At 37.9% G+C, this 15998-nt stretch overlaps 5 protein-coding genes across 5 annotated transcripts; 3 read left to right on the top strand and 2 right to left on the bottom strand.

Moving 5' to 3' along the window:
• Positions 1-32: 32 nt before the first annotated feature.
• On the bottom strand, positions 33-3854 carry TOT_010001290 (conserved hypothetical protein; the record flags this gene model as incomplete). Its single annotated transcript, XM_009691260.1, has 13 exons — positions 33-99; positions 645-744; positions 777-905; positions 966-1149; positions 1190-1628; positions 1662-2182; positions 2214-2309; positions 2340-2654; positions 2687-2815; positions 2878-3006; positions 3044-3144; positions 3181-3392; positions 3445-3854. The coding sequence occupies 13 exons, from the start codon at positions 3852-3854 to the stop codon at positions 33-35; spliced, it is 2832 nt and encodes a 943-aa protein (XP_009689555.1).
• Positions 3855-4467: 613 nt separating this feature from the next.
• Positions 4468-7654, top strand: TOT_010000712 (conserved hypothetical protein; the record flags this gene model as incomplete). The annotated part of the gene is made up of 12 exons (XM_009691259.1): positions 4468-4578; positions 4620-4707; positions 4738-4943; positions 4976-5101; positions 5131-5389; positions 5515-5727; positions 5782-5918; positions 6011-6102; positions 6177-6390; positions 6422-6529; positions 6678-6995; positions 7364-7654. 12 exons carry the CDS (start codon positions 4468-4470, stop codon positions 7652-7654), a joined length of 2163 nt encoding a protein of 720 aa, XP_009689554.1.
• A 594-nt stretch (positions 7655-8248) lies between these two features.
• TOT_010001289 (uncharacterized protein) lies at positions 8249-9023 on the top strand (the record flags this gene model as incomplete). Its single annotated transcript, XM_009691258.1, has 2 exons — positions 8249-8360; positions 8500-9023. 2 exons carry the CDS (start codon positions 8249-8251, stop codon positions 9021-9023), a joined length of 636 nt encoding a protein of 211 aa, XP_009689553.1.
• Positions 9024-9531: 508 nt separating this feature from the next.
• TOT_010000710 (uncharacterized protein) lies at positions 9532-12854 on the bottom strand (the record flags this gene model as incomplete). The annotated part of the gene is made up of 8 exons (XM_009691257.1): positions 9532-9631; positions 9829-10010; positions 10050-10237; positions 10365-11027; positions 11184-11280; positions 11401-11490; positions 11552-11699; positions 11785-12854. The coding sequence occupies 8 exons, from the start codon at positions 12852-12854 to the stop codon at positions 9532-9534; spliced, it is 2538 nt and encodes an 845-aa protein (XP_009689552.1).
• An 893-nt stretch (positions 12855-13747) lies between these two features.
• Positions 13748-15886, top strand: TOT_010000709 (conserved hypothetical protein; the record flags this gene model as incomplete). The annotated part of the gene is made up of 4 exons (XM_009691256.1): positions 13748-13795; positions 13827-14676; positions 14749-14874; positions 14982-15886. 4 exons carry the CDS (start codon positions 13748-13750, stop codon positions 15884-15886), a joined length of 1929 nt encoding a protein of 642 aa, XP_009689551.1.
• Between the last annotated feature and the right edge of the window lie 112 nt (positions 15887-15998).

Genomic DNA, 15998 nt, shown 5'->3' with positions numbered 1-15998 from the left:
ACAAGATTAATTTACTAGTATGTTATGGCAAATTAGCCAACTATGTGAATTGAGAAACACTTATAATCACGATTTTTGTTGATGAAACTCATGATATTGCTGAAAATATATTGGTTTTGAAGGCCATATACCTTGTGATGAGCATTGAGGTTTTCTCGTTGTAAAGTGTGTCAAGGTAACAATTCAAGTTTTTGAAAGAAAAGTCCCTGAACAGATAGGTGAGTGTGAGTATGTATGTTGGATAATTTAGCTTACAATGTTGAAAAGGAGTAATATGTGTTTTCGTTGTTAAACAATGATAAGAAGGGAAAATATCCATTGTTAATTGAGTTGCAATCGGCTGCCAAGGTAGGCGTAAAAAATCTTTCAATGTCTTCCTTGAAAATTATTCGGCCCCCTTCCAAGTACAAAGTCGCAGTACTCACATTAAGGCTACAGTAACCGCTTATTCTATGGCGAATTTTCAGATCATTGGCATATAAAGCAATCTCAACATTGGTTACGTATTCGTCCTTTCTATGGTTTATTAATATTATTCAGCGTAATATTATTAAGAATAGGTATGCACGGTTAACATAAGTCTATAGGTTTTGAATATTGTACAGACAGTTATTATATAAATACTATCTATGATTAAACTGTACTCTTCGTAGATTAGTGATAAAACTAAATCCAGTGCGAATAAAATTGATACAATGACTGAGTATGAAACGATCAACAATATCGATATGATGATTAAGTAGTCTGATAATTCTATGTTAAGTAACCTAAAGTACCTAATATGCTGAGTTTATTTGGACCATTTATGGGTTGATAGCCGGAAAATTTTAAAATAAACAATATGCCGATTGATAAGCAGATAGATCCAAAAATATTATCAATTCCATCAGAGTAAGGTTTACAAGCTGTGTTAATTTTAATTATATACATTTGCAAGGACATAATAAAAATAGTTAATGAATTACCTATAATATAAATCGCTAGGGCTGAGTGTGAAAGAATTTGTAACCATTTCAGTACATTGCTACTGGTCCTTAAACTGACCAGATACATTACTGCATTCATAATTTTAAACAGCAATAAAATCTTCCCTATTAGCAATATTCTTACGTTTCTTCGTATAGGTTCATCATTGTTGTTTGTCATTTTCTAAATACGTGTTAATGTTTCTGCAGAGTTATGAACTTACCATCAGTTGATTTATTTTAACTTTAACCGGCAGGAACCTATTTGCGCCACACTGACTCACTTGTTTTAAGAGGTTTAAATCTACGTAGTAAACTAAATTCTTTGTCTCTATTGTTCCCAGAACTGTAGATAGAAACTTAGTTTTAGGCTCCCTTAGTGTTTCCAGTTGCACATAGGTCTTCTGGTTTGATGTAATCTCCGAAGCCTTATTCAACACTGTAAAATCGAAATCACCATCATCGATACGGGCTCTGGAGCCGTTTAATGGCATAACGGAGTCGTCGACTTTCTGTCTTGTGTCCATAACTAGGACATCAGGAAGAATGACCTGTAACAATTCGTGTTCATTATCGAGTTCCGATTTCAGATTGACGTTCTTAACCCTTCCACAAAGGTGTGCCTTCTCGTTTTTAAAAAAACGAAATTTTCTAGATAGATACCTGAGTGTGTAACATTAATTTAAGTCCACTTACGTTGGAACAAAAGGTGTAAACAGTAAGTTACAATGCGCTTCAGACCAATAACCACTAAATTTGCCATTATCTTTTACCGGAAGTGGCATTTGGTGATCGCTGGTTTCATCAATTTCACAGCTATCGGTCTCATCCCAGATCCATATTAACTCCTTATTTTTAATTTTTTTACATATCTCCAGGGAGTTGAATATTATGAATTCAAACCCCTTTATAAACACTAGGCTCAATAAAACAATGAAGCTAAGGCTAGACAATAGTCCTATGGAACCCATATTTTTCTTAAAATACTGTTCATCATTTACTGAAATATTAAATTCGGTTTGTCGTTTCCGAAATGAATTCATCTGATTATATCTATTTGTTCTTGAACTTACACAAATTGTTGATATGAAATAAACTGTGAATTTGAACGTGAAAATGTTTGCAATCATTGAAACTGGAAAATAATTCGTGACTAAGTGAACCAGTCTTGTTTGAGGTTTCTTATTGGTAAGATAAATTATAAAAATTATTAGAACCTAAAAATATTTTCATTCATGTTGTAATTACATTCTGCAATAATGATCCGTTAGTCTGAAAATTCATACTGGCTCCAAAAATTTTCAAAGGGCTCACACTGTTACAACCGTTTATAATATCAGAATTCTATAAAAAAATTAGAATTTATTGACTTACATCTCTAGATGATACTGAACATATAGTTTCTGACATTATCAGAAGGAAAGATCCAATTATTGATGTGGAATGGAATACCACCTTTAATCTGTGCTCAACAAATATCTGCAATATGTTTGTGAATATAAATATCCATTTAGGCAATATCACGATAAGATATATGAGCCTTTTATACGCCGATCCCAAGTATTCATATTTTTTTGTTTTTGATAGTGTGTAGCTGGTTACTGACTTTCCAGCTATTCCGAGTATTTTAATATCATGCTCCAAATCAAGACTGCTCGTTAGAGCATTATTTGTTATCTCTTCGTGTTGCTATGGAAATTTATAAGTATGTCATTAAATACCTCGATTCCTTTAACATGTTTTGATAGTAAATATTTATATCTACTATCGGTCCTTATCAGAAATGGGCTGTTATTCGGAGTAGTACTGTCACACATAATCTTAATATCAGTTTCATCGGAACTTTGTATCTGTGTTAATTATTAAATTATTTATAAACTAATGAATATTTATGATTTAAACTACAATTTACTTGACATGGGATCTGTGTATTAAGTGGCATTATTAGATCAGGAGCCGGCACCGCTGTTTTCAACGAGTGGATAAAGTCTAACACATATATCGAATCATGTTCTTTATTGCTTAGCCTTGGACAGGTTACCTGTAGTTTTTTGTGATCCAAAATATTGTATACATACCTTAATTGTTGTATTTTTATTAATCATTGGAAAACTATATTCATTAGTTGAAGTTGAATTTACAGTCGGTGTGCCATAATCACATTCAGCCTTTAGTTTTACTAAAAGAATATCTTTAACAATGTGTCGGTTCTTACTTGGTTCAATGGTTGATTCGTAAACGTAAAATTTATAGTTTCGATACCCATTGGATAATATTGGTTCATAAGGCATTACTTTACCATTCGATGTTACTCTTAATGAATTTAAATAATTTACCCTTTTGCTTGACACTTTCAAATTCACTTTATACTCAAACGAAAATTCTTGAAATTTATCTTTTACAGTTACTCCTATTAGAATAACATTCCTATTAGTAACATTAGGTTTGTATATATTAAAAGAATATATGTATAATTTACTTGGTTCCACAATTCAATGGATAGCTAACAATTCCTTGCGTTGAACTATCTAGATTTTCTTTGTTTAAGTTTATGATTATGGGTTCCTTTTCAATGTGAGAGTCCGTTTCTTGGTTAAACCACTTGGTAAAAAAGTTATGTTTCTTTGTAGCAGGTTTAGCTAATGACTGGCCGTTTCTCCAATTAGGTATATCGAAAAGCAGCTTTATATTCTTTACACATTCAGTTACTTCAACATCATATTTAAACACAACATAATTAAACTTAAAAGATGTATCTGATATATAAACTCCTTTTATGTAACACTTAAGATATTTGGTACCATTTTCCTGATAAGTTTCATTTATACATTTACAGTTTCTTAAAAATAAAAGGTTCAAAAACACAAAAATAGCGATATTGAGAATCAAATATGTTTTTCCATTCTTAAATATCATGATTGTATAAATTTTATAGCTGTGTTTTTATTTTAAAACAAATATTTATAATAAACACATTGAAAATCATAACTTGGTTCGCGTCTGATAATGGCATCATGTATTCTTTTAAATTTATTAGAGACGTTTGTAAAACAACGTTTTTAGCTTAAAAATAGGTATATATAAATTATCTGATAACATATTCGATGTTTATAAAATTAAATTAAATCAGATGAATCATGAGTCAACGATTAGATAATCGAGGTACAGAATATACAGATATGAAAGACTTATTCTATAATAATCTATATATTTTTAAAAATGTACAGCTTAGAACGAAGTGTATAATTAATAAAATGTCGAGGGATGAAGAGACACATAAAATATATCTAATAAAGGACACACTCGTCTAAATTCGACTTAAAATTATATATTTGTTAATTTAAAATGTATGATTAGTAAATGTGTATCTAAATTTATTTAAAATAAATAAATTAATGGTTTAGTGTGACATCCCTACAATAAAACGTTAAGATTGTTCACGGGAATATTTCATAAAATATGTGTATTATTTGTATAAATTATAGTTGTTTATCAACTGGAAATGGATTCTACCTGTAGCATGGATAAACCACACCCATTTGATACATCTTTTGACTCCATTATCGAATATGCGTTTGATTATTCTAAAGATGAGAATCTAGAGTATTTAAAGGTATTTTGTTTTTCATAGCCTTGTGATATTTTAAACTTTAGGAATCTGATAATATATTTACGTTTTTAAACTTCCTGAGGGAGATATGGACTCATATGATGGATTCCTCAAAGTGTCCATCATTAAAAGGTTAGTTGCGTCTTTACTAAGCCCTCATAGGAGAATCGGGCCATAAGCACTTGCCTTTTATGAGCAGCGATAGTACAAGGAAGTTCGTGTCGGACAGCATACTCAAATTCCTGGAAACGCACAGGGAGGAGCTGTCGCCAGTGTCGAGGGAGAGCGAAAGCCCCTCCGCGGGACTGTCGAATATCGCACAAGGACACCTGCTGACCTGCTTTAAGCTGTTGTCCTCGTTTTTAATGGTAAGCAAGAGAAGTGAACACAGCGAATCTAGCAAAAACACACACACTCGAAGCACTCGATATATGCGCTGATTAACCTGGTGAAGGTGCTCATGAACATGGTGCCCTCGGCACTAGACTTGTCGAGCTCACTTGACTTTTTGACAGATTTAGTGAAGGTACGGAGGAGCTTAGTATTCGATTATAGACGCTGTCGCTGGAAGACTGTATGGTGTTCAGCGAGTTCGTGGTAGAAATGACGGACTACTTCTACAACCAGTTCAACGACGCGGAGATGAGGCAGTCTAACACGAGAATCGTCCAGACGTGCGAGGCGAAGCTGATAGGACTAGTCAAACTGTTTGAAACGACGTTTGAGCAGGCGCCGGGCGGGGTGGACTACTCAACGAACGTGTTCAATTTGAGGTTTTTGTTGACACACTCGTTGTCGACATCACACTTGGGAAGTAAGTTGACCATAAGTTTGTGCGTTAACAAGTACATGTGTGAAGTTATATGCAACAAAGGCGTTGCTGAAGGCATTTTGACGATGCACATGATGAAATAAATTAATAGCTAATAAACAATTTAGTTTGCAACAAGCAGTCAGTAGCAACAGAGGCAGCATTGGTGAATAAAATGGGCCATGAAGAGTGGAGTAAGCTGGACAGAACAGCTACCAGAACCAGGTGTGAAAGCATATCGGACTACGAAATAGCCTCATACGAGTCAGTGGCATCGCCAATAAGAACGAACATGCCGTCAAACCAAATATACGACATCAAGTCGCTCTTATCTAAATCAGGTATTGTTTGGAACAGAGTAGTAGTGATAAATTAAATTAATGATAATTTATGAGTGGAATCGTTTGAGGTAGAAAATAGAAAATGTGTAGACAAAGGGGATAAGGGAAACGTTAAAAGTGTAAAAATACCATCATATGAAGTCTATTCGAACTACTGTGATATTTACAACTTCATTCAGAACCCGGAGATAGTAGGTTTAATTTAAAATCATTAGCTCTAAACCTTTTGAAAAATTGCCATAATTGGCAATATTCTTGGAATTGGCGATATAATAACATGTAGATACTGGTGAAGACTCAAGAGTACGTTGACGACTTGCAAAAATGGTACAATAATGTGTTGTCACACATAAACGCACTGGCGGAGACGTCGAAGTATTGCCGTAGCATACTTTAACTAGTCTAGCTTAGATTGATAAGAGTAACTAGTTAAAGATAACTGGTAGCAGTAATGATAAAATAACACTTAGAATGAGCGATTTTGATTTCAATGTGAACGTAAACCTCGTCGAGTTCGATGGAGGTATATCAGATTTTGTGAACAAGAGCATGAATTTAAAGTTCTGGTCCAATTTCCTAATATTCTCAAGCCTGGCCTTGCAGACGCTAAGGGTGTATCATAAGAAAGATGAGTCGACAGCCTATGAACTGTTAAAGGAGAAGGTATGCGCTGGCTCTGAATCATGATATTTAGTGTGTGACTGTGTTAAACAGCATTGATAAAAATCTGTGGACGACAATGGCAAAAATCAGTAACACAGCGGAAGTAGCAAGAACAATATTGCAGAAGGAACAGTTATGGGTGAGTGTATTACAGGTTTAGTAGATAAAATGAATAATTCACAGGTTGAGTATAGATATGTAATAATATATAAGTATTCATGTTAAGGTATATGTGTTACAGTATGTGTGTTATAATATGTGGGCCAGCTCAAATATTCTTTCAATAGATGAACTGGAAGATGAATGGATGTAAGGATGAGTTTAACACATTGACTGGAGATGAATTGACAATGGTAGAGGATAATAACAATTTCAGCAAAGATGAAGAAAGTGGACTCGAGGATGAGGACGGAGAAGGAGAATTGGACTTTGTTGACCAAAATAACCTGTTGAATACACTAAGAGAGCTTGAAAAAATATCTTACGAATTCGGAGATGAGGATTCTACAATCGGAATCAACTACGTCCCAGTGATATCGGACATGGAGTTGAACAAGGAATCAATATACTGGTACATCCACGAGGAGGATCAGACCAAAGTGGAGGTAACATAGTAGATAGGCTCAGCTAGATACAGCTGTTATGATGCAAATTAGTTATGAACATAAGTAGCACGGTAATGTGTATGTGTACCGATATAGTTACGACAGCCAATACTGCACATCTATTGTATGACAGATAAATAAATAGATATATATATAGAAAGATATATATATAAATATATGGATAGATAAATAGATGTATAGATAGATATTGTATGTTAGAAGCATTGGTTTGTAGTAGCTACTGCCCTGACTAGGAATACCATTAGTGTGTAAACTAGTCAGTAGAAGTATGGTATTTAAAATTTGTAATGAATAAACGCGATAATCAACAACAATAACAACGACAAAAGATTAATATTAAAATGTAGATGAACTGCGATCAGCAGCTGAAACGTAAATTTGAAGACTACTGCAAGAAGCTGGAAATCGACGAGGATCCGGAAAATGATATAGCGGAACCGGAAAAAAGTAAACACAACCCACTCTTTAAATTTAGATTCGGAAGACTCTTCGGAGTCAACCACGTGGAAAAGTTCGTGGAAATGACCAATGAGGATATAGGGACGGGAAGCATAGAATCTATGAGAAGAGTGGCAAAGAAGAGTAAAATGGAGGAACCGGAGGAAGCATCATCGAAAGGAAGTAAAAAGCAGCAGTAATCTGATGAAAAATACACACACTTACATGTCTATACGCGTATTTCATCTACACATGGAGCCACATGAAGGGATTTTGAGGCATAAAAAAACAAATGGGTAAAAACTTATAAAACCCAGTGGAAGACAGGTAGATGAAAAGAAATATTAGATCGATGTGTAGCTGAGTATAGGCTATTTCAGCCTACAGTCCTGAGAACCTACCCAATAACATCTAGAATGGGGTCGTGATTACATGTTATCATCAAAAAGTTATAGAGCATTAAATGTTTTATTACTTCACAGAAATAACATAAACTTAGCTCGTTGACGCCCACAAAATATTTAACCTGCTAACAACCTAAACTGTATATAATATATTTCTGGCTTCAGCCCTTACGATTCTTTCATTGTAACTTTAATTTCCTTCCTTGTGTTTAACTCTTTTTAAGTAAGTTTTACTTTATGTCCGGATTCTATTTATTTTATTTACAATGACCCCAATACTTGCCGCGATGTTGTTTTGGTGGAACAACGTCATTTCCCGGATCTGCTGCTTATTCACCTTTTTCTCGCCTTTATTTTATATTACGACTAATCCCTTATTAGATCTCTGAAATGGCGGAGGAAGTCCCTCAATTTAAGCTTTTGCTGGTCGGCGATGGTGGTGTCGGAAAGACCACCCTGGTAAAAAGGCATCTCACGGGAGAGTTTGAGAAGAAATACATTCGTAAGTTTAACATACGCATTTCAGTTTACCATATTTCTGTTCGCACTCTATTTCCATGCATTGATGCACACACTGTTGGTGATGCTAACTGCATATACATTACTAAGATTAATGTCGCAACTTACTCATCATTTTACAGCAACTCTTGGTGTCGAGGTGCACCCCTTGAAGTTTCGTACCAACTGCGGCACTATTCAGTTTAACGCTTGGGATACCGCTGGACAGGAGAAGTACGGGGGCCTCAGGGACGGCTACTACATCAAGGGCGAGTGCGCGATAATCATGTTCGACGTCACGAGCAGGGTCACCTACAGGAACGTACCCAACTGGCACAGGGACGTCGTGCGCGTGTGTGAGAACATTCCTATGGTCCTGGTTGGCAACAAGGCCGACGTGAAGGAGAGGCAGGTCAAGGCTGCCCACATCCAGTTCCACAGGAAGAGGAACCTTCAGTACTACGACCTCAGCGCCAGAAGCAACTATAACTTTGAGCGCCCATTCCTCTGGCTCGCTCGCAGGCTTCTCAACAAGCCTCAGCTGGTCTTTGTTGGGGAGTGTGCTAAGGCCCCTGAAATTGCCATCGACCCGCTCCTCGTCCAGCAGTCCGAGCGTGAACTTGCAGCTGCAGCCAACGTTGCTATCGATGACGATGGCGAATTGTAAATAGAACCAATGTAATTGACAATCAAATCCACACTATTTATTGTTTTAGTTATGTGTGTTATTCACTCAAGTGTGTTGGTTATTCATCTAAGTGTGTTAGTTATTCATCTAAGTGTGTTATTGTTCATTTAAGTGAGAGTAAGTAAATGCAAATAACAAACTAAGGAAGGTAATGCAAACAAAGTAAAAAAGTAAATGCAAACAAACTAAGTACGGAAATGTGCAAACACATACTATAAAGTCCATTTTAAATTAGCTAAGTGACAAGTTGCGATTAGTTAGCATCTTTCAAAGATCTTATGAAGCAAGCTGATGTTAGCCAGTTTAATAAAGGAACAGTTGTTATTGAATCTAAGTTAATAATAAAATTAAAGTAAATAACTGAGGTTAAATGATAAGTAACAATGAGTCAATAATAAGTAGTAGTAAGTCAATGTGTAGTAGTAAGTCAATGTGTAGTAGTAAGTCAATAGTTGAATAAATAACATAGTGGAAAACTAGATAAATGTTAAACTGACTCCTTGGGGATCAACAAATCATTGAATCTTTGGCAAGAGGAAAATAAGACTCTAGAGGCAAAATTCTCATAATCAGAGTCGATGTCATTCCTAAAACATGGTATTAGTAACACTTGCTACCAGTAGTACATGTGTAAATTACTAGCATATGGTATTGACAGAGTATGGTATTAGTAGCATATGGAATAAATACAGCACGTTTATATTAATACAACATGTTTATATTAATAACTTATACACACTGGCCACTGATACGGTGGTAACAATTGTAATAGCACTGTACTTACTCTGGATTAATATTTAGAGGCGGCTGCAAGTAGTGGTACGCTATTGATTTTGCGATTTTAACGACCAGCTCGCCCAGGGAGGTGCACTCGATGGTAAATATGCTGTAGAACAGATCTGAAAGGTACTCGGCGCCAGGAAAGTACCCGTTGAGGACGTCCGGTACCTTATATATCACCAGCTCCTGCGTTAACGTGCCGTTATGCCATTTAGATCAACGTACCTTGATGCAGAATCCAAAGAGCACATTCAGTACCTTAATGTAGTCGAACTTAATCAATTTGTGAACCTCGAGCTTGGCGTTGTACTTTTTTAGCGAGTGCGACAGCAGCTTTACCAGCGGAACGTCAATGCTAAGTTTAAACGACGGCAGATTATTCAGCCTCCAGATGATGCTTTGGAAGCAGCATTCTAAAAGTGGTCAGTCGCAGACTAGCAGGATAAGTACCCACTCAACTACAATAAAACAGCTACTACACTCACGGTAGGAGTGTGCATAAATTCGTAAAGCCTAGCTACAGCTGCAACTACTACCTACCTTTGGATATTGCAAATATGTTAAGCATCATCAGGTCCTTCTTGTGATGCACCAGTATGTGCGTCTTGTCGACCATGCCGACGTACGACGAGTTCAGCACCACGCTCGTCAGCTCCTCGTCCCTGCCTTCAATCATCTTGTCTATCAGCTCCTTGACCTCCTTTGCCTTGTATAGTTTTCCCAGCGTGCTCCTGTTTCTTACTTTACTGTAGGAGAAGTTGTTTATCTTGTTCATGTACTTTATCTTCATGACGTTGAAGTTGTACTCTTCTATCATGTTCTTATCCCTTGCCGCTTCATCCTCGTCGTAGACTGATCCTGCTCTTTCTTTTGGCAGCGACCCTTCTCTTAGCGTGGCCTCATCGGCATACGCCGTCGTTTCATTCTCCTCTGCCTCCTGAGCAGCTGTGCTCCCCAAACTGGCTTCTCTGCACTCTCCGGTGACTGTGCCAGTGCTACCTTGATTCTCTTGATAAGTATTAGCATCAACATCGCCTGTCCTCTGCTTCTTTCCAGTTATGGAACTGGTTACAGTGCAACTTGCCGTTAGGTAGTCACTTTGTCGTCCATATGTCTCTCCTTCCCTCGATTCTGCTACTACTCTTCCCACTCCTCCTACCTCGTCACTTTCTGATCCCCTTTTATACGACTCTATTTCCATGGCTGCATCACCCGCGTCGTTAAACGTTACTATTTTCATCTGAGTATTAATCCTACTACTTGTGCTGACGCTACCACCCGTATTACCAGTGCCACTATATCTTCGTTCTGCGTCTTCTTCTCTTTTTGCTCCGCCAAAATACGTTAATGCTGGTGCACTCGTCCCTGATGTTCCTGAAAATAGAGGCGTAACGTAATGCGATATGTTCGTCTGCTTTGCGCTAACTCTCGATTTAAATTTATTGCTGAGACTCTCCTACACGTGTTTAAATTGACGTCGCTTCAATTAGTAGACTTCTTTAACTATCATCTACTATACAACAATCAATGCCTCTACTATGAACTTAGTAGTGGAGATACAATTAGTATATCTTACTTTGTTAAAATGGTATTCCGTCACCAACTTATTCGTGTTTGAATACGTCGCTACTGGGTTTGCCACCTTCATCATCTCAGTCAGCTTCTCCTAAACACGTTTCTTTATTTTCATTCAACCTTACTGATAAACTGTTAATGATCTGTAGTACTATCTCAGTCTGTCCTTCGATCGTTATCTTCCTCTTCGATGGGTGTATGTTCGCGTCTATTTTACTATATGGTACAAAAATCGATAAGTATATAAATCTTCTGTATTTATTGTTACTGATTTCATTGTATGTGTTATACACCAAATTCCTGCAAATTTCCATTATTCGTTGTCTAATCTTGCCAATACTCCCTATTTACAGTTACCATACTACTCATTTGTGTAGCAACTTACTTAAGCTGTGGCAAATCTATCAGTCTGTTGTTTATGTATAGTATGAACAAGTCCACTTTCGACATTTGGTTTGGGTGCGATATAAGTCCTTTGCAGTTGAAGAACGTTTCTTCGAAGTTGTTGCACACTATTTCGTGCAAAATCCTACTGACGTTCAACCCGTATATGTTCTTTACGCTCTCTCTGATAAGCTCCAGGCTTTTCATGCTGTTTCTCTGCACGTTTGACGCGTACTCTTCTACCAACGGGTCATCCTCGAGTCTGGTTGCACTGTCGTATATTCTTGAGAAGAAGTAGTGGTCGTGGTCCATTTTATGCTCTGTTGATCCTCTTTCCTCACCCTCCTCCTTCACTTCACTAGACCCACTAACTAGACTGGTGCTTACGGTCGCTCTCTTCGGGTTTACCTCCGCCTGCGTCGACTCTGTGTTTGTACTCTGGTGAGATGAGCTTGAGCTGCTGAACTGCATTACGTTCGAGTTAATTTTGTTGAAAACGAACTTAATTTTCGGGAAATTTATGGAATACTTTTGCACGAGCTGCAGGCACGAGTTGAATTCAAAGTTTGCGTTTGACAGCAGGCTTTTGTGCCTCGTTTCGTAGTTGTAGAACAGGCCTTCGTACTTCAGGTGGAACCCTCTCGGCCCGTCCTCGTAGGCGATTTCATCTACCAGCGGCTCACACTCTGAGTACCTTAACACTGTTCTCCTAGGCTCTTCTTCCGTCCTCGAGGATATGGTAACGTGTGCGCTTTGCGACAGTGACGACAGCGCCTCTCCTCTGAATCCCAGGCTCTTCACTCCCTCTATGCTGTCTCTGGTCTTAGATGTCGTGTAACGCTTACATATGATCAGCAGGTCCTTCTCACTCACTCCGCATCCGTTGTCTATTATTTCGCAAAAGTCGAGTGGGTTTGAGCTCATGTTAATTCTAATTTCCGTTGCTCCCGCATCTATGCTATTTTCAATGAGCTCCTTTATTGCTGAACTTGGCCGGACTATGATTTCTCCTGCTGCGATTCTCTTTACTACCTCTGGAGGCAACGGACGAATAACACCGGCGCCTACCATATATAGTATAAATGATGGATTCTTTACTTATTCATATACACACCAAACAAAAAACTGTGTATGTGTAATAATGTACATATATGGGTTCAATAATCGTATTTAAAACAAAACTTTCAACAAAGCTCACATATCTATTCACAAACGAGTTTAAAATAAAATAATTAAAATATTATTGAAATAAACAATTTGAAATAAATAAATCTTTGAATAGATGCAATTAGAAAGAAGTGAATATATTAATTAGTTGAGGAATATGCTATTCATAGTGATGTTATTGTGTATACATATTTATTGTATAAAAATAACGCAGTTCCAAGATTTATTTATTTTAATGCTTTCTATCTTAATATTACAGTGTGAGTTTTATTTAAATACATCCATTCCCTCTCTACTACCTGGGAATGTTATAATTAACAACGGCTTAGGTGCACCTGTGGGCATCCAAAATATAACAATGATTTATATTTTATTGTCTATTACACAATTACTCCAGCCAGGCAGTATTAACCTTATTTAAATTAAATTTATTATATATATACTATCTCTTGTAACTTTTTAAACCGGCATTGTAAATTGATTCTATCATATACCTGGAATTTGTGTGTTTATACTAGAATCCTGTTTTAAAACTAGATTTCACTATTTTATTTGATCAAAAGTGATCAATTTTCAATGGAAGGTTTTATTTGTTGTCCAGTGTGTAATCTATATTAAACATTTTGTAGCTTCCATTTGTATCATTTGTAATTGCAGTTTTTAGTCTAAAATATTCTGTAAATTAAAAATTGTCTTATTATACTTAAGTTTTTACCCATTTGGGCCTATTTTAAGCAACTTATAGTTTGATGTGTAGCAATCTAATAAATATTTTTTAAATCATTTTCGTCGAGATTATGGAGGATTCCAAATCACTGGTCGAGAGGACCAAGAATAAATTTTACGTGAGTTTTCAAATTTGTAAATGTGCTTTAGGAGACCAAGAGTCTGGTCGATGCTAAGCTCGGGGATCACCTGAATCGTTCGCGAAGCCTCCTTTCTGACGTGAACAGCAGCTTGAGAAAGTCAACGAGTGAGGACCACGCCCATTCTCAGAGATACTTCCCTGAGGCCTTCGTGCCCTTTAAATCCACTAGCGCTAGCGATGGCCTCAGATTAGATAGTAGCGACCCGTTGCGCTGCAACACAAGGATGGTATCTCCCACGTACCTGTCGAAGAAAAACAGTGCACTCGGGATGAGTGAGACTCCGAGGCACGTGACGCAGGCAACGTGGATTTTGAAAACGTCGAACGTGACGTGTAACTTATCCAATAACCAGGTTGAGGACGAGCAGGAAAAAACTCCCGAGATTCTACTTAAGGACCCGGCAGACCTTTTGAGAGGTGAAAGCGTCATTGAAACTAAATACGAGGATAAGTTGACGGAGTTGCTCAGGGACAAGAGCTTTGAGAAGGCTGAAGCAAAAACCGTTCCTACGGGCTCAAACAGCTCCATGTCCTACGATATAGTGTCAAGCCTCGACCTGCCGAAAAGAACCTTGAACAACAAAAACGTGTACGGCTCCAGCGAGTTTGTCAACAGCTTCCTCAACAACTCCTACAACGACCTTGAAAGCTTGACTCAGATGCTCGGCTCAAACAACGCTAACCTCTCCAACCCCTCTAACTTTTACAACAACTTCAGCAAAAACTGCGACGACACTAAGAATAGGCTGAGTCACTTGGACGAAATGTTCACTGAGGAGTTCGTGAACAACTCGGGCGTTGACTTCAATGAGCAGCTGGACACGCTTACAAATACACTTTTAAAGTTAAATGAACAAGGTTAGTTGAGCTTAACATATGTTACATGGCCTGGCTAGTTAATTTGTCGGCTCCATTAATTGCCTTATTTAGACAAAATAAAGGAAACTGAACTTGCTCCCAAGGTGCTGGTAAGTGAGGAAGGCCAGAAGAGGGTAAATACACCCAGGAAGGTTGAATTTAAACAAACCCCTAGAATATCCAAAGATGCCACCTCAGGTTAGTTTACTGAAAGTTAGATTAGTGTATGTTTTAGCTGTATACACATATATATATATAACGATTCATTCACATGTTGATTCTCTGATATAATAAAGTGAATATAGGACTGGAAACTGACTTGCTCAGCAGCTTTACAATCATAAGGGACGACAGGACTGGAAGAAAGATGTGCAGATTATCAGATTTCGATAAGAAATTCAGAGCCTCAGGGAAGTCGAGCAGTTCAGTAGAGGTGCAAACTGAGTCGTATTCCAAGGAAACGGAACCGGTTGTGAAGAAACACAACACCAACGTCAAGGTTGTCTACCGCAACGCCAACGAAGGCAACGTGCTGACCAATAGAGCAGACAACTTGAAGAAACAGGACCTATACGCCCAGAAACTGCTGAGCAACCTCAAATCTAAGCTTGAGATGAGGCTGGAAGACCACAAAGAACCACAGTTAAGCGGCGACGACAACGAGGAGAAGCAGGGCATCGAAGGCGATATATTCTATAAAGTAAAGGAGTACAACGACCGGATTGCAGTCGAGGAGAGGGAGAAGATGAGCAGGTGGCGAGCTCAGAGGGAGCCCATGTACGAACTAATTAACTATAACCGGAGGTTGGGCCTGAGGAACTCGACAATGTGCAGGGGAGGCAGGAGGAACTCGGGGATTCTGCACAGCTCCAGGCCCAGGAACACCATCAACGAGGACGTGGATAAGTTGTACTATATCTCCCCAAGCAATCGCAAAATCGTCGAAAACGACGACTACTATGGGTACGACCTCGCCGAGGAAGACTTGGTGAACCAGAGCAGATCAAAAGACCAGACAGTCGGCACCTACCAGCGTGATTCAACGGCGAGTTATTACAATGACGACAGTGCTGGAGCTTTTGACACCCAAGTCGACGATAAAACTGCCCTGGACCCAATCGACAACTTCGACAGCTGGTGGAGAGCCAATACAAAGGAGCTGAACATGTTCAGGGCCAAGCTGACCACGGAAAGCAAGCTAACGTTGTAACAATTTGTTTTAAATGAATAATCAGTGGCGTGTGTGTGAATTTGCACTTTTTATGGGTTAAACAGGCTTGATTCCACGTCGTGGTGACCACACATACTCCCTGAAGAAAATT

Source organism: Theileria orientalis, chromosome 1 (genome assembly GCF_000740895.1).
Source record: "Theileria orientalis strain Shintoku DNA, chromosome 1, complete genome".
Classification (NCBI taxonomy): domain Eukaryota; phylum Apicomplexa; class Aconoidasida; order Piroplasmida; family Theileriidae; genus Theileria; species Theileria orientalis.
This window is presented reverse-complemented; position numbering and strand designations above follow the sequence as displayed.